Source organism: Ochotona princeps, chromosome 10 (genome assembly GCF_030435755.1).
Source record: "Ochotona princeps isolate mOchPri1 chromosome 10, mOchPri1.hap1, whole genome shotgun sequence".
Classification (NCBI taxonomy): domain Eukaryota; kingdom Metazoa; phylum Chordata; class Mammalia; order Lagomorpha; family Ochotonidae; genus Ochotona; species Ochotona princeps.
The window spans coordinates 33404571-33428704 of NC_080841.1; the positions used below are offsets into that span (position 1 = coordinate 33404571).

Consider the following 24134-nt stretch of genomic DNA (forward strand, 5'->3'; position numbering starts at 1 on the left):
ATCAAAGGAATACAAATGAAAAAAACAACTCCATAATATTTTTCAATGCCAAAGTAGGAAAAAGGAAAAGACTGGTAGAATGGAGGGTCAAGAACTCATTCACAGCTGCTTGTGGGAATTTAAATTCACATGATTTTCTGTAACATAGTTTGTTAATATACATGACAGTACATACCTTTGACATAGCATTTAGACTTCTAGAAATTTATCTTGAAATGTATTCAACAGTTGTGCAAAGATGCATCCCAATGAAAGAAAAACCACCAAACCTAACATTCTAGCCATTTTAAATAGAGTAGTCTCTCCTTATTGGTAGGTAATTCTACTTTTGATTACTTTCAGTTAGCCTGTAGTCAACCATGGTCCAAGATTATCCCTATCTATCTATCATCTATCCACATATTTGTAAATAGCCAAACTACTCATAAATTTTAAATACTGCCTCATTCTGAGTAGCATGCTGAAATCTTGTACTATATTGCTGTGTCTTGAACAGAATGTCAATCACTTCACTTCATCTCATCACACAGGCATTTTATCTTATGTTCACAAAAAAAATGAGTACAGCATAATAAATTTATTTTGAGAGAGACCAAATTCATCTACTTTTCCTATAGCACATTATTGTAATTGTTTTACTTTATGATTAGTTGTTAGTCTTTAACTGTGCCTAATTATAAACTAAATATTATAAACATATATATAGGAAAAATAGTCTATGTGATGGTTCTTCAAAAAGTTTGTGGGAAATAGAATTAAAATGTGATAAGTTTATCTTGGCTTAAAAAAATTAAAATCCATGCACATAATAATTCTTCATAAAGATCATGGGGGACAAGTGATAGGTGACATGCTTTACCCACCACTTAGACTGCCAGGCTTTGAGTCCTGGCTGCATTTTCCAAGCCAGTTTCCTGTTAATGTGCACCCTGGGATTCAGCAGCTGATGTCCCGGTTATTTGGGTCCCTGTTACCAATGTAGGAGACTTTGACAGAGTTCCAGTTCTTGATTTCCTCTTGGCTCTCCCCGTGGCTACTTTTGGGGATGTGTGAAGTTAACCAAAATGGAAGATCTCTCATTCTGTCTCTCTTTGCCTTTCAAATACATAAAAAATTGATGAATTAAAAATGTTACAGCCAGAATTGTGTGCAGTGTCCCAGTTGCTCTGCTTCCAATCCAGCTCCCTGATAATGGCCGGGGAAAAGCAGCAGAGGATGCCTAAGTGTTTGAGCCCCTGTTACCCACATGGGAGACTGGATGAAGCTTCTGGCCCCAGCTTGGCCCATTCCTGACTACTTCAACCATCTGGCAGATGGAAGGTAGTCTCTGTCTCCCCCCACCCTTTCCTTCCTTTCCTCCATTCATCCTTCCTTCTCTCCCTCCCTCCCTTCCTCCTCCTCCTCTCTCTTTTTCTCATTCTCCCCTTCTCCCATCCTGTAAAAAAGAATTTTTTAAAAGGTGTACATGCTTTTCCCAGTTCCGTTTTTCAGTGAAGGCTTAGGTACCCTTATGTAGAGTTAAGTACTAACTTGTGGTTTCAGGCATCTGGTAGGGGTCTTGGCACACATCCCCTAATGGATATGGAGAGAGAGCTATATATTTGTTAATCTTTACAACAATCTCTTGGGGAAGGTATGTTTATTATCCTCACTTTAAAATGAGTAAAATGAAGTACAGAGAGCCTAAATATAGCAAGTGGTAAGGTCAAATCTTAAACCTAGGTGACTTGACTATTGTCCACATTCTTACCTGGTGACCACACTGCCTCCTAGGGGGGTATATGTACATGCTATCTTGTCTTTTAAAAACAAATTTTAATTAAGGTACCTTTTACTGTAAGTTCCATCTTTTTAAATATATAGATCTGGCAAAATCAAGATAGAGAACAGCTCTGTTATCCCCAATGTCCCTGTGGTGCTTAATAGTGAAGACTGACAGCTAGCCTCTGCACTTCACTGATCTGCTTCCTAGAATGTCACACAAATGGAGTCACACAGCATGTGTTGTTTGGGGTTTGCCTTTTTTCACTCAGTTTTATTTATCTGAGATTGATCCTTGTTGTATGTGGATCAGTAGTTTGTTCTTTTTTCATTGCTAAGTACTCTTCTACAGTGAGGCCAGCCAATTTTGAGTTGTACATTATCCCTGGTTGTATTGTATGTCAAGAGGAAAATGCTCAATTCTAAATTCCAGCTCACTTTACCATTGGCTTCTGAACAACCTGTGACTATTCGCCTGCCCAATGTTTAGGTAAATCTCCAGTGCAAGTGCCAACCAGGTCTGATTTTGCTTAGCTTTTGAGACTAAATGAGATCATGCACATTCAGGGTAGTATCGTCATATACTGGTGAAATGTCTGCGGTTAACTGGAGGAGACAACCAAGACTCAATGGGATGTGTTGGTGTCATACAAGTGCTCTATAGGCTCTCATGGACATCCTGGAACTCTCCTTTGCCTCTTGTTTTAGCTTTGTTCCTGTGGATGCTTGCCCCTTTTATTGATCAGCTTTCTCATATTGTAACAAAAAAGCAGAGCAGCCTACTTTTTTTCCAGAAAAGAGGTTCAAAATCCAGTAGCATGGCCCATGCTTTGGTTCTGTTTAGGGGCCCAGGTAAATGATGCAGCATGTGTGAAAGGAGAGAGAGAGAGAAAGAGAGAGAGAGAGAGAAAACATGGGCACAAACTTGGAATTTTCTAACAGTCTTCTTGTCAGAACTCAAAAAGTCATGAAAATTGGTTTCTGAAAGCAAGAACACCCCCAGTGACTTTAAGACCCACTTTTAGATCTTACCTCCACACAGCATAATTGGATTAAGTTTCCACACTCTTTGGCCCACTAATTGATGACTGTGGACTTTAAAGTCCTGCATGGGTTGGGGACAAAATCACAATCAAACCATAGCACCCCTGCCAAGAGACATCCAGTTTCTGGTTTCTCCCTGCCTTCACTGGCCTTGTACACATGAAGGGTCTTTTAAAGACTCATGGAAAATACACACTATGTTTTCACTCCATTTGTCCATGATTTTTAAAAAGTAGTTTCAGAAGAACAACCACCTCACTTCCCGGACTCAGTTCTATGGACTCCTGGCTCCTGTCTTGCCATTGTCACTGTCTAAAACTCACAGAATCTCCTACAGGCAATGCCCATGATTGCCCAGGCTCTGTTCCCACTAACATCTACCCACAAATATTTCAAAGACGAATGAAAGTCATCAGATAGAGTTTTTCCTTGAACTCAGTTGCTTACTTCTATACAATGATGATATTAAAGAAAAAGAGAGAATTAGAGATAGTGTGTAAAATGTTTGATACAAATTTGGCCACGGCCATTTGTAAGTGGGTTGTGAGATTGGCTGGAATGCTGGGCATCAGAAAAACAGCTCATGTCTTGAGGAAAGCAGGCATTTAGATAAGTTTCCTTGAGTTTGGCAAATGTGTTAACCTAAAAATAGAGGCTGCCTTTCTTCCTTGCTTTTTTATTACAACATGCAAAATATTACTGAGAGTAAGGTTATGAGTTGAGGAAGAAATGTTTTTGAAAAATGCATGATTTTATCCCAGAAAGTAATAATCCTAACAATCTGTCTGAAATGCTTCCAAATGAACTCTGGAGAAAAACATTTATGAGTTGGAGCGTGGTATTAGGTTGCAACATTCTAATTTACTAAGGGTTTAATTTCCTTTAAAAAAAAGCTCACAGAAAAGCGAATGAAATATCAAACAATGAGTCTGCCTTATGAAAATAGTTTTCTATGCATTATTGGTCTCTCGTGGCTGGAAGAGCTACCCCTCTTCTTCCTCTAGTTTGATTGCCTTCTATGATACACTATTTGTGAGCATCCATTTGGTTGCAGGCAGTCCTACTGTAAGGGTTGTTTTCCTTTTTTTAATTTTAATTTTATTTTTTAAATTGATTACATTGCATTATGTGACACAGTTTCATAGGTACTGGGATTCCCCCCAAACCCTCCCCAAACCCTCCCCCCATGGAGGATTCCTCCACCTTGTTGCATCACCACAGTTTAAGATCAGTTGAGATTCTTTCATTGCGAGCATATACCAAGCATAGAGACCAGCATCTTATTGTCCAGACAAATTCAATGGCTTGTTGGGGAAACCATCTCTGGCTGGAGGTAGAGCCGGCAGAGTATCATCCCTATCAATTAAAAGCCCTGACATAACATCAGCAACAATTTATAATGTTATGGAATTAATTGACATAGTATTGAGTAACCAACATGTTGAAAAAAAAGGCAAGTTCTTTATCACATCCTGTGACTCCTTCATTGACATTTCAATTTTAGTTTATGCACGACCGGGTTCTATACACCTTAAAATGGCTATAGATTACTATTCACCTGTCTCATGTCTATTTACATTATAGTATTTAGCATTATATAGCGTTAAAGCATAATTTTGCTGAACTTGGCTTTTTTTTTTCGGGTAGTCTAGACTGGCTTATAACTCTAACAAGACATATGTCAACAATTGAAGTGCAGAACAGTTTTAGGAGGGGTGTGCAGAGAAATCTTCAATACCCTAGTGAGGAGTAACCAATCTTTTTGTCCCACCTAGTAAGGTATAATTGTATCCACGCTGACCGTTTCCTGTCTGATTCCAAGCTTTCCTTGTTGTTCTCTATCTATTCTAGAGTTGTGTTTGTTTGTTTGTATCTTTTGAGGGTTGTTTTCTTTTTTGTCATTTATTATTATTATTATTTTATGATACAGTTCCAAAGGCCTTGGGATTTGCCCTACCCCCACACCAAGTCCCCTCCTCCTCACTGAGTTCCCCCATATTATTACTATAGTATAGCTCTTTGTTTAGGACCAACATAATCTACAAATGGTTGCCATCTAGGAATGAGCTCTCATTTTCAGAAAAGCCTACTGTTACTCCCACCCCCACACACCCATGTCCGGTCTGATAAACACTTTTCACTAACTCATTTTGGCGCTTCATGTATTTCAAAAGCATGATGTGCTAAACTGTGCCACTCCTCCATACTTCCCCGTACTTCCCAATGTGGCCATGTTTGAGGGCAGTCTTTAGCATTGTCACAAATTTAAAATGAGATAGTGTGTATGGACCAATCCCACAAACTGTTGTTTTTCTAATAACAGGAAAGTAGAACCCAGAGGTAAGACCAGGTGAAGATATATCAGGAAGATGGAAATGTAGAAGCCCAGGAGAGAGGTCTTGGAAGAAAACAACCCTGAAGACAAGTTAATTGTGAAGTTACAGACTACAGATTTGTGGGCTTAAATACAGTTCTCATTGTTTGAGTCTGTGCAGACTCCATACCTCTTGATTGAACATTTGCCATGAGCCAAATCCTGTTCTAACTGGACTGCTTGCTGTAGAGAGGGAGTAAACAGACTGTTCTCTGTCCTGGGCACTTAAAGACTTTCCTTGCCAAAGCCAGGACTGTTGAATCATGGGGTCGGGACCCACCTCTCCTGGATCCATCATATCCTGACCAGAACTAGCATGTTAGATCCTCCATCACCACGCAGTTGAGAAAAGGAAGGAGACTAACACTTCTGCAGCTGATAGGCAACAGGCCTCAGCGACAGAGAAGAAGGAAGCCAGGGGTGTTTAGAGCTGAACATTAGCCAAAGGTGCTTCTCCTGCTTTACAATTAGTCGGAGACCTGGTCAGACTTCCAGCTTTCTGTTGTGCACTCACTGTCCCATGGATTTCTCCTAGGACTGATAGTTTTAGGTCATCCCTTATTGTCAACACAGAAAACTCATTAAGAAGATAGCAAATGTCAACCACAGAGAAAGAAGAACATTCCATAAATAATGTTTTCCAAGTAAGAAGGACAGATGAGGATTAGTGGTATGTCAGTTATTTTGAACACATCAACCCATCATCTCATAGATAGCCTTACACATAAATCCGTAAGTCATCACTTTGTGGTGCAGGCTTAGGTTTGGGGCAAAGCACCTTACTTTGACACTTACAGCTTGTTTCCAGTCCTACTACTTCCATTTAGCCAATGGAGTTAAGAAATAAGCATAATTGATTGCGTAAAGTCTGTAAATTTATACTTTGCTAATTTCTTGTTCAAACATCTGGGTTCCTGGCTCTGGCATGTCACTGTACTGGCTGCTGCTGGCATTTAGAGAGTGAAGGAACAGATGGAAGATTTCTCTCATTCTCTGTGTCACTCTGACTTTGAAATCAATCAATAGATCTTGATTTTAAAAAGGAGAAAATTGGAAATTTTGGAGTAACTAAAGCTACAGTATCTTAAACGAGTTATGGAAGTGCTAAAAGGACAATAGTCATCATGTACCCCTATTATGCACAGAGAAAGATACAACATCACTTATGTATAATTTTTGACATAAGTGCATGACCTTAGTCACTCATGGGCAAACATCAGCCACATATAAACTCAAGGACATTCTTCCAATGTCTGACCAGTACTCTTCAAAAGTGTCACAGTTGTGACAGTAAATGAAGTTCAACAGACTGGAAGCAACTATGAGAAAATGATAACTAAATGTAATGTTGGATTCTGGACTGAAGAATAGAATGTTAGCAGGACAAAGGGTAACAGTCTATAGAAATTCTGATTGGTCTATTAATTACTTAATAGTTCATTATACTATAACTATGTAAGATGTAACTTAGATATGACTTGTGAATTTGCACCTTTTCTGTCAACCTAAAATTATTGTCAATAAAAAGTTAAGGAAAATCATTGCATAATTTAACTATTTTTTAAAAATTTACCCAATATTACTGAGCAGTCTGGTGAGGTAGTAAATCTAGCTCTGGGATTACAGAATCAGAAAAGTTTAGAATTGAAAAGACTCTAGAAGAAGCAATCCATGCATTCCGCTCTCAGGTGAGGAAGGCCAGGCCCAGAGGAGTTGAAGTACTTATATCTCATGTATGAAAACTGGATCTAAGATTGAGGCTTCTTACATCTCTTTTCCATTTTACTTCTACTCTACATGATTCAAGTCTCAGAATTCTTTCAGTTGAATTAATTTAATGTCATCTAAATTTATAAGATATATTTTTACAAGAAATATAATACTCTAATTTCTAATGTGTTTATTTATAATGAAATTATGAAAATCTTGCTCAATAGGAACATAATGCTTTGTTTTTCATACAAATATGAAAGGTAGTTTGAGAATTCAAAATAAACTTTGACTATACGATTTGAACTTAGTTCAGCTAAAATTCAAAGGAACAATATTAAAGAACTCAGAGTTATTAAAATGCATTAGTTCCTTTCATGGAAGGTACACCCTTTAATTCTGCTTACATATAGATTTTCTCTTGCTTATTAGCTTCCTTACAGTATACATGTGTGTGTGTGCATGCATACACACACACACACACACACACAGAGTACTCATTAAAACAGATGATAGGCTATTTTGTTTCATTGAGTATAACTGTCTGAAGTAGATTCATGATATATTCATCATTTGTTAGAGGCCCAAATGAGACAATGAGAGGCTTGGCCTTAGGCCCATATTTTCCTCCAGTTTTTATTGCCTAAAAGATCGCTGTTTCTCAGCAGAATTAGAACTCCCCTCCCCCGACCTCCAGGGTCTGGGCTATGCATTTAGCAGATGGTGTTGTTATACAATCTTGTACAAGAGGATTACACTTGATCATTGAATTTGGGGATTCTTTTCTGTCACAGATGTTTCTCCTCTGAAATGCTTTCACTTAATAAACACAAGATAATTCTCTAGTGAACCTGGGTTTTCCAATAAGCACCAACGCAGAAATGTGAACATATCTATGTTTTGAAAAGGAAAAAAATTCATTTGAATGCTAGGAAATAAAATACGATGACTCCTCTTTATTACTTATGGGTTGATGGCAAAATTTAACATAAAAGCCTAAAACAAAAATAACAACAAAAAAATACTGTTTATTGTGGATATTAAAAGACTATTCCACATGTTCTTTCTATATTTCCGCAACTGTGTTTTTTCATTGTCTGCCCATTATTCACCTTTTTAAAATATTCTGGAGCAAAATTTCAGTTCTTTACATGCATTCCTTACCCCCTTCTCACCTGCACCTTCGTCACAGTTAGCAAGTCTCGCCTATTTTACCTTTACACTATGTTTTCAGTTCTTTAGATTCTCTCTGCTATTATCCTAGTTCAGGCCTAATTTATGTGACATCACATATCCTTGGATGGCAAAGGGGCTGAGAGAGACGAGAGGCCTGTCCTATCCACGGTGCAGAACTTAGAAATCAGAGAAGTCACCTCTTGCTTAGAGTTGAAATGATTGCTGGAATTATGAGCATGCAAGGATTCTGAAACATTTTTGTATCAACATAAATATATTTTAATTCCATTTGCCATGAACTTTTTGCAGTACGCACATACATCACAGTATGGCAGCAAGCTCATGATCCTGCAGAAAGCTTCTACTGAAGGTCAGGTACTAGGACTACGATGAGCTTATTATGGTCCCAATAGTTTATAATCTTATGCTTATATTCCTATCTGTCGAGGGCAGAAGAAGCAAACATAGTACATGGAATAAGTTAAACTTGGGACAAAGGAATTTCACTCATTCAAACCCAAGAAAAGAGATTCAACTAGTATGCATTGGAAAAAGTGTATTTCCAAAATATAGAATCTTGCTTCAAAAGCTGAGTGAAGAGTTGCCATTTATTAAACTATACTCCATACAATTTAATTTCCTATTATACAAATATCTTATTTCATCCTTATAACAATATAATTTCATCTCATTTTACAGACAAGGAAACTGAACCTCAGGGAAATTAACATATTTGATTACCATAATACAATTGGAAACTAGTGGGGTCAGATTTCAGTCAAAGACCTGTCTTCAGCATTCAAGAATGTAGTGTTTTAAAATTGTATGTGGCCCAACATGACTGCGAAGTTAAGTAACTTTGGTTCTATTCATGGTCACCAAACTTATTTCCTTTCCTATTCTAAGTGATTCAAAACATTGTGTGAACCCTCTGCCAGTCTAGAAACTGTGAGCTCACACAAGCCATTGAAATAGGGTTAGCCCCATAAGCGCATAACCGAAAAGGGCATGGAAGTCCAAAGACACGGAATAATTTGGTTAAGTGTCAAGCTAATCAGTATTGGATGGGTATCCAAATTTGGGCACTCTGATTTCCCTTGTTTGTTTCACAACCACTCTGCTAACTTAAATAGGGTTGTTTTTATATCTGTGCAGTGTTTTCCAGGAAAAACGTGGAGTTCCATTGACTCCTTTGTTTTATACTCTGATGCTGTGGACACACATATTGAAGGGTATTTCAAAAAGTTCATAGAGAATGCTTTTATGAAAAAATTACTCATATATAGTTTTTTGCCCCCAAATAAGAATATTTTAAATTCTATTTTCCATTAACTTTGTTGTATGTGTGTGATCATGTGTATTCATGCATGGGATTTCAAAATAACGTTACAATTCAAAATCAGACAGCCTCCCATGGTTTGGTTGGCTGGTGAGGCTGGGGGAACATGCTTTTATCTACTACATGGTGGCTAGCATGCTTTGGACTTGGGTATCTATCAGAAGTGATCATTACTATGACTGCAAGAATGTTAACAATATCATTGACCCCCTGTCTGCTCTTTGCTAACTTTCCTCTTTTGGAAGATGAGAAGACTAAGGGGTCCTGCTGAAATATAGAACATCTGGAACTTGTAGTTAGTTGTAATCATGTGACAAGGAATGAACAGAAACCAAGCCACCTTTTACATGGCTATGCCTTCATCAGATACTGTGCAAACTTTTTTTTCAGTCAGTTTGGAGGATAAAACAGTCGTAAGGCCCAGTAAGTCAACCCGAATTTTCACAATCCGTTCCACTCAGTCTGTAAAAGTCAGCAGTGCTGTGTTAGCAACAGGCAGAGTGCTCGTTGCTGTCTGTAAATGCGGCAAGTTGAGTACCATTCCATTATTTAGGCAGGTTTTGTAAGACTTCCCAGAAAGGATGTACAGTAGGCAATGAAGACCAGGCAAAGCCAACAGGTGCTATGTTTTTACATTAGGTGCTACATATCTGGCACATAAATGGAGAGAAAAGTGATCATCTCAAGAATGGGAAAATAATCCCATGTTATCCTGTCAAACTGGTAAGCAAGTTACCATGTGTCTTCCATTCCTTGTAGTTTGACTTGTTTCAACTTAGAATTTCAGATCTTTTGTTCTTTGCTTTTTTTTTCCATAAATGGTACAGATGACCAGGTAGATAAAGTGGCAAAGTTTCTGATTTTTTTGCTTCTGATTTGTTTGGACATCCTGGAAGAGGGCCCCTGAGAGCTGCATGTCTGTGTGAATTTTAAAAGGAACCCTTACCCTTTCCCAAGTGGAGGGAACCCCCTTGTAATATGAAGCTGCACCCACTTGTTCCTGGCTGGACACAACTTGTGTGTACATCATTTGCAGCAGCCCTGACGGGAGAATTAACTTGGATTCTGGAAGTAATCAGGGGAGCTGGTGGGGCTTGTCTGGGGAACTCCAAAGACTGTACATTTTCTTCTGGTAATACTTTTAATTAAGACCAAATGATGACAAAGTTTCTAAAGGCTAATAATATTTTCCTCGTAAAATGTTTTGAAAATTTACAAGCATAATGTCAGCCACCACATATGAGTTTTTCAAGTACTTTGTCTATAGTTTGAGGATGATTTGGCTCTCCATTTACGGAGAGGTTTAAACTCCAAAATTATAAGATCATGTTTCTGAATGTGGAGACAATCCATTTATGGTATTTCAGAGGTTACAGTCAGGTCATAGGTCACTGGGGCACACCCTGAGAAGGCAGACCTTGGAAGAGAGTTGGTTACCAAGCCCACATCAGCCCCAGCTGTTCTCCCTGCTTCCTGTCTCACCACTTGATCCCTGCCCAGCATATGCCACAGCAGCCTGATGGGAAGACCAAACGAGTTGAGCCTGCCTAATCGCATCCCAAGACTCCAAACCTACAAGTCAAAATAAACTTCCTTCTTTCCTAAGTAACACATGTCAGGTATGAAGGTTACTTTAGTTATTTTAGCCCCCCCCCCTTTTTTTCATTTAAGTCTCCATCAACTACTTCATAAATTTGCAAATTCCAATTCTAGGAAAAGCCAAGGAACCAGCTAAGAAAAGTGATAACCATGCAGTGCAAAGACTCTGCCCCATCCTTCATATCTTGAACATAATTTGGTGAGTCCAAAGCAAAAATGGCCTTTCAGTCTGGCCCAATTTCCATCTCCAACCTCATTCTCAGTCTACAAACCAGAGATTCAGAATGTTTCTCAACTGTTCCAGGAGGCCTTGCCTTCTTACTAACTCTGGACTTATACACCTGTTATTCCTCCCACCTGTACTACTCTACAGTTGCCTTCTAGTTTTACACAAGGTCAACTTAGAGGTCTTCCATAGACAGGGACGGCCCCCTGCCATGAAGCTCAACTTCATCCTGTGAGCAACGTTTTGCAGTCTTGGCTTAACTACCTGTCTTTCTTATCTAGAATGCGACTCTGTAGAGGCAGTGGCTTGCCCACTGTTTTCATCTCCAAATCCCCAACTTTCAGTACAGTGTTTACTACTTAGGAAAAGTTAATAAACACTTTTTTTTTTACTGGATGAAGGCATGACTTTGTTCTGTAGATCTTGCTACTCAAGGAAGTCATAAAAACAATGCTGAGCAAATTGATTCATTTTAGCATATTGTTTTAAAAATGAAGTTATACATTCCTTTCAATGGTTTTCTTCATTAAAAAAAAAAAAAAACAGTGATTGTTACTTCCTAGGGCCATTTTTGTTTTGTCACTTCTTACAAGGTAGCCAAAATGGGTATCAAATAGGACAACTGGACAAAAGCTGTACCATGTAAGTTCGGGAGGCATGGGGCAGAAGCAGCCTACCATGTTCTCAGAGAGATCAGAGGGAGGGAAAAGAGAAAGAGACAGAGATTGGTTCTCACCATCTTAGGCCTCAATCTTGTCCAGAAACTGGTGCGGTCCTTGAGATATCTTTGTAACCTAATTATGAATATTCTATGTGTCAAGTCTTTTTTATTCCTAACAAATATCATGGTGTATTTTAAATGACAGTAAATTATCTAAAATATTTACTTGAGAGACAAATAGAGAAATACATAGCCTATCTTCTTGCTCACGCCTCCAAGTACCTGCACAGCTGGAGCTGGTCCAAGCTAAAGCTTGAAGGTAGGAACTGGAGCTCAGAACTCAGTTCAAGTGGGTGAGTCTCCCATGTGAGTGACAGGAATTCAAAAATCTGAGCCATTGTCTTCACCTTCTGCTTCCCAAGATGTGCATTAGCAGGAATCTGTCAAGAGGAGTGGAGCTGGAACTCAAACCCAGATTCTCTGATACAAATACTGTGGGTATCCCAAGTGTCCCAAGTGGTGTCTTAGTCATCAGACCAAACTCTGCCAACTGCCTGTCCCAGTAAAGTATCTTTTTAAATACACAGACAACCTTCAAGAAATGTAGAGAAGTGCATAAGGAAAAAAATGAAACATTTGTTTCTGAGCTTTCCTTAGTCTCCCCAGAGACCACTGTACATGGTATGTCCAACCATTAGAGTAGAATCACCACATGGAGGTCACCTGAAGCAGACAATGGTTTGTTATCCTGGGAAAAGATAAAAGAATTGTCTGACCTTAGCTAATAGATTCTTGCCAAATGAGAAAAAGAGCATATTTGATGACTATAGATGTGAGACCCCCAAAGATTCTCAGGCAGTGTTCCCCAAAGCAGAGCACTAGGTAAGATACTAGATACCTGAGCCCCTACCAGAGTTGGTCTTCAACATATCCAAGTGTTGCCATGTACTCCACCTGTAGCATCAGGCTCAGCAAGGGATTAGCATGTGTATTTCAGAACCACTGTGCCTGATTCACAAATTCAGTACTAGATGTGTTATGAAGGGCAGCGGCACCACTGCACCAGCTGTACCTGGAGGCTTGTTGGAGGTGAAGAATCCTGCCCCCACCCACCCGGCTGACTGAATCAGGAGCATGTGAAGATGGGGAAGGCACAGCTCTGGAAGACTAGTTCCCAGTGTGGTTGGATGTGACTGGAATCACCCAGTCACTTTAATACATCCCTAAAGTTACACGCCCATACCCAGATTCCATCTGTGTATATTAGATTTATTTGTATCTGAGCTTAGAGCTTTTTCAATCTGTTCGGGTGATTTTAATGTGCAGCCAAGGTTGAGAACCAGTGCATATCAAGATCAATGATGTACAAGAAGAAAGTCAACTTGTCGAGCAGATTTTGAAACTCAGACAGCATCGGAATTTGAAGACAAAACTCTTCTGAAGTGAGAGAAAGAAAATTGTCTTCTGTTTCAAGTTCCAAAAAGGACTGGATTGGAAAATCATAAGATAGGCTATAGAGGATTAGAGCGTAGAGTTTGTAAAATGAAGTTTGGTCTATTTTAAAAGCATGCCATTCAATTATCTTTGGGGAAACCGAGGCTTTTGCCACTCTGCAGGCAAAGCCTCACCTGAGCCCCAAAAGTTGCTTGGTAATGGTGGATCAAAGAAGGCTTCAACAAGACAAGCCACGGGTCTGGGTGGAGAGTGGAGAGTGGAGAGCTAGTACACAGCAACGTTTGAGTGGATTTCACTATTCCAACTGTGGAATCAGCCACAAAAGCTCCAGTAACACTTCAGTGAACATGAGGGTTTTTTCCCCCATAATATTCATTTCCATGTATTTTTTTGAAGACCCCTCGTGTACAGATTTCAAAATTACTTGGTACCAATATGAACTTATCTTTGAATTCCATTGTCTTCCAGTTTTTTGAAGCACCCTCCTATTTCCTAAGAGAAAAATTTCGTTATTTAATTGTCATTTGGGACATATTTACCTATCACAGGAAGTTAATAAACTAGCTATTTGATTGATATATACCCTTAAACCTTGTCCTTCTGGAAGGCACAGTCATGTTGTCTGTCCAATTTCCTGGCACTTAAAGGTGGAAAAGGAAACCTGTGAAAAGCATAATGCATAGCAGTAACTTTTTAAAGTAACTGTTTATCTGAAATTGCAACCCAAGGATTGAGATTCTTTAATCACTCTAAGCACATTTTGGGTGTAGAAGTCACATAAGAAAATTAAATTTTTAAATTACTTAAAATTAGGATATAGTATGTGTAAAACTCCTGCCCATAATCAACTAGACATCATTGATTACACTATTATTATATAACCTAAAAAACAAATGTAAATGCTTTTGAAATTGCTGCAGATAGAAAGCATTAAGAAAGCATTAACATACTATATAGTACCAAAGAGGCTTTGCGTCTGCTATGATGTCTGAGTTAGTGTCATGAAAGGTTTCTGGCATGGTTTAAGAATATGTTTTGGTACTCTTTGGCCTAATCCCAGAGGAGGAAAGAAAGCCAATGGAGTGAGATTAATGATGTATATTTAGGCAGTCAGTTTATTGGACAGCTGCCCCAAATCAACAAAAGTTCTACATATGGAAATTTTTAATTACGGGAGGGTTAGTGGAAAGAGACAAGGTTTTAATAAATAGTTGAAACTGTCAGTTAACTGTTAATGACTTCTAAGTCTTTATTAAAATCATGTTGAAATCACCCACATAGAAGTGAAGATTTAGCTCATAAACCCAAGAAATCAATGTTCTTTGCTAAAAACCTTAGTTACTGAAATCATCCAAATTATTATATTCATATAGCAGGCACAATGTGTAAGTTATCTATTTCTTTATGGATTTTCAGGCATTCTCAACAAGAAGTAGGTAATCAAGAGTACTTTATGATTCTGACCATGAATTCATTCTTTTATTCCACTCAGAAATACTCCATCTATCTTTGAAAAAACCTGGAATGTGACTCGAAAATATGCATGCTGTAAAACATGAGCTTTATGACAAAAATGTTGAGGCTCATACACTAAATGAATTGCTTTCAACAGGGATCTGATGCAAGCTTCCTTTGTTAATGGAGAGCAAACCACTAAGAGGTTTCTAATGGAAACATGGGCTGAAAAGTTGACGAGTTTTACGCCCAAAGCAGCTTGGTAAGCCATCTTACTTTGCTAATATTGTCTCTTCACAAGAAACAGGCTGTTTTGTCTTCTTCACATTCCCTAAAAGTCACTCTGGATTCATACCCCAAACCCCAGACTCCTGTGCTACATTAAATCTTAGCTTTTGGCGTTAATGGTGAACTAGGTAGGCATGATGCATTTTCCAAGCTGTTTTCCAGGAAGTGAATTCTCCTGTGGGGGAAAAAAAAGAAAACTTACCCGGATAATCATTCTTGTCTATGTCAGAGTCGCCTCGTAAAGTGAAGCCAAATCCTGAAGGCACAGCCTGTGAGGCCCAAACTCCTTCCAGAGTTTGGGAAGGCTTGATGTTTAAGCCATCCTGGTTCCCATTGTAAATCAGCACTTTGCCTCTTTGGTCCTGGCCCGCAAAAGGCACACCAATGGCTATGTCTACAGAGAAGAGACATTTTTAAAAATAAAGAATGTTTTAGAAATAGGTGTAAGTATAATACAAAAAGAAATATGCAGAACCAAAGCTTATGTTTTTCCATGAGAATTCTGTAGTTCTGTAGCAACACTAATGTATTTGATGTCTTTTGCCCACCTAACAAATACTGAGTATCTGATGAATGCCTGGGGCAGTGGGTACAACAGTGAATGAGAAACTCAAAATTCTTGCTTTTACAAATAATCTAGTGGGTACTAGACTGTTTGGGTGGAAAGCCAATCAACAAGTATCAAGCCATAAATGCTATGTACAGAATCTTTAAAAACATTGGTATGGTGGAGGATTGCTACTTTGGAATGAGGTAGTCTCACAAAGTGTCTGTGGCTGGCATTTACATTGAAATCAAGGGACAAGCAGGAGCCAACCATGTGGAGCTCTGAAGTAATGGCCGCAAAGGCCCAAAGGGAGAAGGACTGGTCTATTTAAAGAGCAGTCTGGGGCCAACGCGTGTGGGAACTCAGTTCAGGAAAGAGTCACTTTCAAGCTCAAGTTGCAGGGCTTAGTGAATCAAGGAAGGCCCTTTGCCAGCTACCTGGGGGTTCCTTGTTTCCAGAAATGAACAAAAACAAACAAACAAACAAAAACCCTGATGTCATTTTATAATTACCCAGTCTCATGAGCTAAGCAAGATGCATTTTACAATTGAGGATATTTAGTAACCGAGACAAAGCCACAAAAGCCAGCAATGACTTAAATATGCTATCTACACGCCTGATTGTCAGGACTGTCCTAAACGACAGACACGAGTTCTTCACTGCATTTGGAAGGTAACACCACAATCTCTAGCAGTCTCCCATGGTGGGCTACAGTAGGTGTTCTCATCTGTCCTCACTTCCTTTTTTTATCAGGTCCTTGGATCAGACTGAACAAAGCATGCCTCCACTCTCGTGACATTCAAGAGGACCAGAACTCCATCTTCCCCTAAGAGCTAAAGGCAAATGGCCACAGAGCTCCAGGTGCTCAAGAAAAGAAAGCTACTGCCTCATGGTAGGTGATGGCAAGGAGTATTTTCTTCATGTTTACTAAATCAGAAACTTCATATCCAACTATTTAATCTCAGTGAGTCTGCTTTACATACAGGAACAGTCGCCCTAGCAAAGCTGTGAACCATTTTTTATGTTACTGAGAGTTCTCTTTGTGATGAAAAAACATTGTTCAGGATCTGAGAGAAAGGGCAAATAGAAGAAGACAGATAAAAAGACAAGTTCCTGGACAATTTGGTATTATTTATTTCATTTGAATGACTGAGATGGGGCAAGTCACTCAGGGTAGGCTTGTACTCGTAATTTGTGGTGCTTTAGAAATTACCTAAACAGACATTGCTGAGAACTGTCTGATTTTTTTTTAAACAGAAATCATGTGAGGAAAATAACACTTGCCAAAGGAGATGAATGCTCCTTAGGCAAAGAATAACAATTATTGAATCAGGAAATGCACTGTACCTTGGTTCTTAAAGATTCCAAAAAATGTTTGTAAAACTTTGTGTGAGCATGCATGTTTTTTTCTGCGAAGAGACTGTTTCGAATACCTCACTTGAAGAACCACAAGCCTAAACTAAGCTTTTAATACTATTTTATAACATTGAAATTCTCTCTAAACTGAGGTTTACAAAATAGTGAAACTTAGCACAAGCACACCATTAAGCATAGTGTTTAATCATAAGGCAATGTGCATGTGCCAATTTATCAAGGTACACTGATTTGTCTTGCTTCTCAAAGGGTCTCTAATTCTTTGCAAGTTATTAAACCCTAACATTCATGAAAAAAATATTTATCATCACTACTGAAGCTGTTCTGGGATGCCCTGTAATAGCTTCAAGTTGCCTGCAGATGAAGAATCACTAATAACATGAGTACCCCACACACTGCTGTGAATGTTGAAGGATGTCCACTGTTTCCTATAGGCAACATTAGCAGGAAATTATGACACGTCAGACTTCTCTGCAGATTCACTTACCATTGTATCCATCTTGGTTCAGGTCCCCCAAGTGCGCTACAGCACTACCAAACCTCCCAAAGGTCTCGGTGCCCGTGAGAATCTGTGGGTCTCGGAAAAAGAGCATGCCCACTTGCAGGTACAGGTAGATCTGCCCTACTTCTCTAGGGCTACTCTCAAACTCACGCTCCATGAAGAGAGGTGCCCCAATCAGTATGTCATCCATTCTGTAGGAAACAGAGAGAGGACAGTGAGTTAGCACAGATGAGCTTCTTCTTGGTGCATGTGTAATCTACTAGATGGTATTTTTTTCTTTTCTGGGGATCACTTTATAATCCTCATATTCCTTTCCTTGCTTTCCCATGTCTATGAAAAGATACTCTAAGAAAATGAGAGATGGTACTATCTTAAGAAAACCACAGATATCTCACTCATTTAGGCTTTTTAGTGCGTCTCCAGAAACTAGTTACACAGGAAACATATTAAAGATACAGAAACACATTTTTAAAAGCCAATCACAGTTTGCCTACAATTTGTGTAACTATTCATCTGATGTACATTTTTAATCATTGATAGCAAAAGGAAGGGGTGAGATGAGAATAGTTACTGAAAGCAAGAAATTCCTTGAAGACCTGAGCCATCTGCAGGGTACCCTAAGCTTGTGGTAACTGCCCCCTGTTGTGCTTCCCGCCTTCCCTGTGGTGTTCTTCCCCATCTACGTCTTAGTCTTAGGTCAACAAACATCCTATATTCTACCATGTTTAACATATGGTGTTACATGACTTTAAAAATACACTACTATTAGGTCAACAAATTTGGTATTTAATTAACCGATGTACCAGTAATGTTACATTTCTACTCATGTAACTGCAAAGAAAGGAGTCTGGGGGAAATACTGTGACATTCAAATTACAGCTGGATATCCCAGACAGTGAGTAGGCTGGGTGAGGGACTTCAGGAAGGTTCCATGAAGAAGGAGACAGCATTAGCCCTGGAGGGCTACAGGAAGCTGGTGCTCCAGGGCTCACAGTTGTGAGCAGGGCAAAGAACCTCAGTGCTCCAGGTAGGCATTGTGCTGGGGATGGTGGTGAAATACATTTGATTGGAAACTAGATATACAAAGAATTATTAAGACTCAACAATATAAGGAAATAACGTATAATAATAAGATATAGATTGTATTGCTATTTTATACAACCTTTCAAGAACACTTCAAAAAGTTTATGACAAAGTGGAATGAAAGAATAAATTTGAGAGCATTTGGGGGGAATCTACACATAGACTTTTTATAATAATTTTCTGTGCATTTTAAAAGATTCCTATTATTTAATATTATTGCTATAGTCTGTATGGACAAGAACTATACGAAAACAAGCCAATCAAAGATCTGCAGAAACTTCACTTTAAAAATGAGGATGGCAATGAAGGAGGTGAAAAGATACTCAGTGTCACTTTTCGACTAAGAAATGCCAATTGAAACAAGGAGCTGCTACTCTAAGTCTCTGAGAACAGATAAAATCCAACATGCTGTCATCAAACATTGGGGAGAATGAAGATCTCTCCCTCATTGCAAGTGGAAATGGAAAATGATGGAGTTGGTTTAGAAGAGGAAAGAGGAGTTTGTTATAAAGCTAACTTAGGATTTTACTACATATGATCTTGCAATAGTGCTCATGAGTAGTTACCCAAAGGAGTTTAAAACATTTGTCTATGTAAAAACTTGCACACAAGTAAATACAGCATGATTGCCAAAACTTAGATGCAACCAGGATGTCTTTCAGCAGGTGAGTGATAAGCAAAGCTGTGGTATGCCAGACAATAGAATGTTTTCCAACATTTAAAGGAGATGAGTTTCCCAAACCAGAAACAACTTGGAGGGAACTTAAAGGCCTACTGTTAAATAAACAAAACCGGTCTGGAAAATTTACATACTACATGATTCCAACTATTTGACATTCTGTAAAAGGCTAACAATGGAAACAGTAAAAATATCAGTGGTTGCCAGGGAGATAGGAGGGAGATAAGTTGGAGGAACATAGAGGACTGTTAGAACAGGGAAACTCATCTGGATGTTTCTGTGATGGTAACCACATGCCATTGTATGTTTGGAAAAAATCATAGAACACTGTAACACAAAAAGTGACTCTTAATGTAAACTATGATCTTTTGTTAATGTATCACTATAGGTTCACCAGTTGTAACAAATGGATCACATAAGATGTTAAGAATATGGGACATTTAAGGTAGATGGGACAGAGACCATATAGAAACTCTGTACTTCCTGGGCAGTTTTTCTGTTAATCTAAAAGTGCTCTAAAAATAGATTTTGCTGATTATATCCAAAAGAAAAAGATAATTGGAAAAGGTGAGTTCAGATAATACGAGAACAAGTTTTGGCCCATATTTAACACCATTTAAAACTTAGCTCTTTTTTTAAAAGATTTATTTATTTTTATTGCAAAGTCATATATATATATATATAGAGAGAGAGAGAGAGAGAGGAGGAGAGACAGAGAGGAAGATCTTCTGTCCAATGGTTCACTCCCCAAGTGGCTATAACAGCCAGAGCTGAGCCAATCCGAAGCCAGGAGCCAGGAGCTCTTCCAGGTCTCCCACGTGGGTGCAGGATCTCAAGGCTTTGGGCTGGCCTCGACTGCTTTCCCAGGCAACAAGCAGGGAGCTGGATGGGAAGTGGGGCTGTTGGGATTAGAACTGGCGCCCATATGGGATCCCGGGGCGTTCAAGGCGAGGACTTTAGCCACTGGACCACCACACAGGGCCCAAAATTTAACTCTTCAACTAACTAGCAGTGCCATAATGAAGTTACATTACTTTTCTATTATGTAGACAATATATGAATAAGTTATTTTTTTGATTATTGACTTTTATTGGAAGGGCAGATTAATAGAGAGGAGAGACAAAAAGATCTTCCAACTGCTGCTTCACTCCCCAACTAACCACAGCAGCCAGAACTGAGCAGATCTAAAGCTAGGATCTGGGAGCTTCCTCTGAGTGGGATCCCAAGGCTTTGGGCTATCCTCTACTGCTTTCCCAGGTCACAAGCAGGGAGCTGAATGGAAAGTGGAGCAGCCGGGACACATACTGGTGCCCATATGGGATGTGTCACTTGGAGGTGGAGAAGCAGCTGCAGGCCCCGGTCTCCCAAGGATTAACTCCACAGCTTAGCTTGTTTCTCAGAGGGTAACAGGATTGGCAATTTTGGCCTGATACATCTAGCCACTGGCTTAACCGCAAGTTCCTGCTTCCTATTTGTCAAGTTATCTGCCAAGGGATTGGATAAACACTGGGAGGAACTCAAGGGTTTTAGGGTGGCCACTACTGGGAGGAACTCGAAGGATTTAGGGTGGCCACTTGAGGACTGGATAAAAACTGGTAGGAGCTAGGCAGAGTATAAAACAAAGCCTGGAGTTTCAATAAAGATCAATCTATCATCGATCGGCATTCTGTGTACTGCGTGTTGTCTTGTGTTGTCTCACTGCGTTGTCTTTTTTGTAACCCTAGTCCCTCCGCTCAGCTCGGGGTACGTGGCGACGCAGGTGTTGCCAACAAGCAGCAAGTTGAGTCACCTCACTGGCCCCAGGAATAAGTTATTTTATCACTTAAGATCTCTTTCCTTCTCCTTTTCTTTTTCTCCTTCTCCCTCTCTCCTCTCATTCTCATACACGTTCTCACACAAACACAAAAAGTAGTATTTAATAAGTGATTAAGTCTTATGAAAATATTGTAGCCATTTAAAGAAATTTACAATATTATACCAATGCAAACAGAAGATCCTGTTTAAAATGCAAAATGCACTTTCCTTTCATACACATTGTGGAATCCAGAAACAAGATGAAAAGTAGTTCTGGGATTGCCTAGAACCGAGAGCTCTTTATAGTCTATGCTTTTATTGTCTACCAACAGAGAAAGGGTAAGCATGGAAAACCACCTTGAGCCATTTCTGATCGACTAACCAGTAACAGGGACCAGGGACTGTGGGACAGGTTGACCTGAGGATTGGCTATCATTTCAAAGTCTCAAATTCCTAAACACAAGTTGAATTGCTAAAGTTAGGCACAGCATTTTGCTACAAATGTCCCAAATATGTTTACTTGAAACAGGTCCCATCCTTTGACATCCTGTGGTGTTGCAGACTGAAAGGAAAGCAAGGCTGTGAACTGTTCCAGCCCCCTACTTTTCCTTGGAGGAGACCCAGGTATTTCTCTTTGTGCTTTTATTGCTGGACAACACAAGAGACACTTGTTAAACAATTAACTGTGTGTGCAGCAGCCTTGCTACCCCAAGGTACAACATCTGTAGTCAATGGTTTCCCGTTGAAGAGATCATGCAGGGTCATTTTCTAGTCTACAGAGAAGGAACAAGGCTACATAATTGGTTCCTAAGGGTGTAAACTGGACACAATGGGCTCAATACATTTTTCACTGAGAACCCCGAGTTCTAGAAATAGGCAATGATTAGGCCTCTTTGGAAAAGACCAGCACATTCAAGGGATACTTGGATTCTAGGAGAAATTTACAGCATTGATTATTTCTCAGAAATATACGTCCCTAGACACTTAAATATAAGGTCCCTAAATGTGCTAAGCTGCAAAGAAAAGAAAGAAGCATTTGTTCTCAATTTAGAGCTATGTTCCCATAAACTGACACACAGTAACTGTTTTCAATTCAGTTGATACAACGTGACTTGCAGAATATTTTGCCCTTGGTGTAAATATTATTTATTTTAGCAACACCACTTAAGAGTCATACTATATACTATTGTTTAGGCTGGTGTTTTCAAAATTTTGATTTGTAATGCTTGTTTGAATTATGAATTGTATTATGAACTCTATTTAATTAGTCTCAACCACTAATTTACTTGAACGAAATAAAATATAATAACTGCAAATAGAATTCACTATACAAAATATGGGTAAATAGTGTATAAAACTTCTCATTTCAGTTCTGTGTATTTGTGCCTCCACTGGCAGGCAAAAATGGCAGAAAACTCACTGCTGTGTGGCATGTGTGCCAAGAAGCTATTTCAAAGTCTGTCAAATCCTGTTTTATTATGTCCAATTCAATATTTTAAAATATTTATTAGTAAAGATGGTATTTTTTTCCACTTTGTAATAAGTAGCTGATTTAAATCTTAACAAATGGGGTGCTGTTCTGAGAATATATATTCATGTATTTATTATGCACACAAACTCATACATAGTTACGTGTATGCAGAGACACTAACGTGCATATTCTAACCTCAGAAAGGAGCAATGATGGAGAATAGTTTTAATGATGTGGTTTTCACTAAAATCATTTTGCCATTTGAGTCATATCAATGTCTTGTTCTGTTTTTAAAATGCTGATCATTTTATTTGAAAGGCAGATAGAGAGAAATCTTTCTCTCCCACACAGTCCTTCCTGGGAGCTATTTTTCCCTTTATAGCCTGATAATTCAATAGTGATTATGGAAGACATTGCTATGTTTTAAGTATTCTATATGTGAATAATAAGGCAAGTGGTCTAATCTGTCAAATATGATTCGGGAAAATATGAAGTATGACTTCACTGCATATGAAGTATATTCTTAATAAATGCCTGTGTAGAGGGAAAAGACCAAAAAGAAGAAGAAGCCATAAGGAAAAAATGAACAAACTAATAAACCAACTTTGCTTGTTTAGGCACAACATGAAATATGTCATTTCCTGTCTCCACTTGTGGCTATCAAGTTTGTCCTGAAATTTCTCACAGAGTTAACACTGACAGAGTCGCAGCACTGGCTGTCTTAACATAACTGAACTTCAGTTAATTTTGTCAGTTTGTTTATATTCTCAAAATTGTCTCAGCCTTGACAGCATCAACCACCCACAAGCATGCGCACAATTGGGTTTAAACTTTTGCAGTCTGCTTTCTGAGTAAATGCAAAAGAATGTCCACCAATTTGCTGCTTCTCTGGTCCCTTTGCTTGAGGACACTACCTCTCCTCCACCCCCTCAACTGTGTATCGTGATTTTGAAACAATTGTCAGCATTTTGCTTTGATTGCAGAGTGAATTATAGGTGATGCATGTTGTCAAAGTCTGTTCCGGAGGCAGCCTCATGCACACTAGTACTTAACTCCTGTTTGGAGGAAAGACAATCTGTATCACTTAGGTGTGTGCCAAGGGGGCTGGGGGTGTTCACTTCTGAGCCATGAATAATCACCTAGCCACGTGATTTTCTTAAAGCTACTTATTCTCTCTCTCTCTAATAGCTATCCCCATCATTACAGTTTCAGATTTCACTTGAGTTATACGTGTTTATCTGGGATCTTTCTTTGATCACTCTCAATTGCTTCAAGAATACTTACTTATAATAGGAACCCTAACTTTTCATAGCATCTAAATTATTAAAAAGAGCAAATTATATTCAGACTGAGAATCTTATAAGTGTTTTACTTTTAAGAATGGAAATACTAAGTTAGCATAGTCTAATGTAATCAGAATATACTACTGACTATAAGAGAAATAAAAAGCATTACAACTTTAAGAACATCAAGAGAAAAATCATCATTAGAAAATACCTGTATCTTTTACAGTATTATTTGATGGTTATCAAAAGGCCAATGGATTCCTTTCCTTAAACTTTTATTTTTTCTTGACATGGCCAAAAAAAATGTAAA

The 24134-nt window shown here is 38.8% G+C and overlaps 1 protein-coding gene across 1 annotated transcript in view; it reads right to left on the reverse strand.

The window, feature by feature from the left end:
• Positions 1–24134, reverse strand: part of ITGA8 (integrin subunit alpha 8) — a 170343-nt gene that overhangs the window by 88109 nt on the left and 58100 nt on the right. The window contains exons 12-13 of the mRNA XM_058669292.1: positions 17497–17702; positions 15291–15482 (exon numbers count right to left, since the gene is read on the reverse strand). Coding sequence (XP_058525275.1) covers positions 15291–15482; positions 17497–17702 — 398 coding nt within the window. The remainder of the gene's footprint in view (positions 1–15290; positions 15483–17496; positions 17703–24134) is intronic.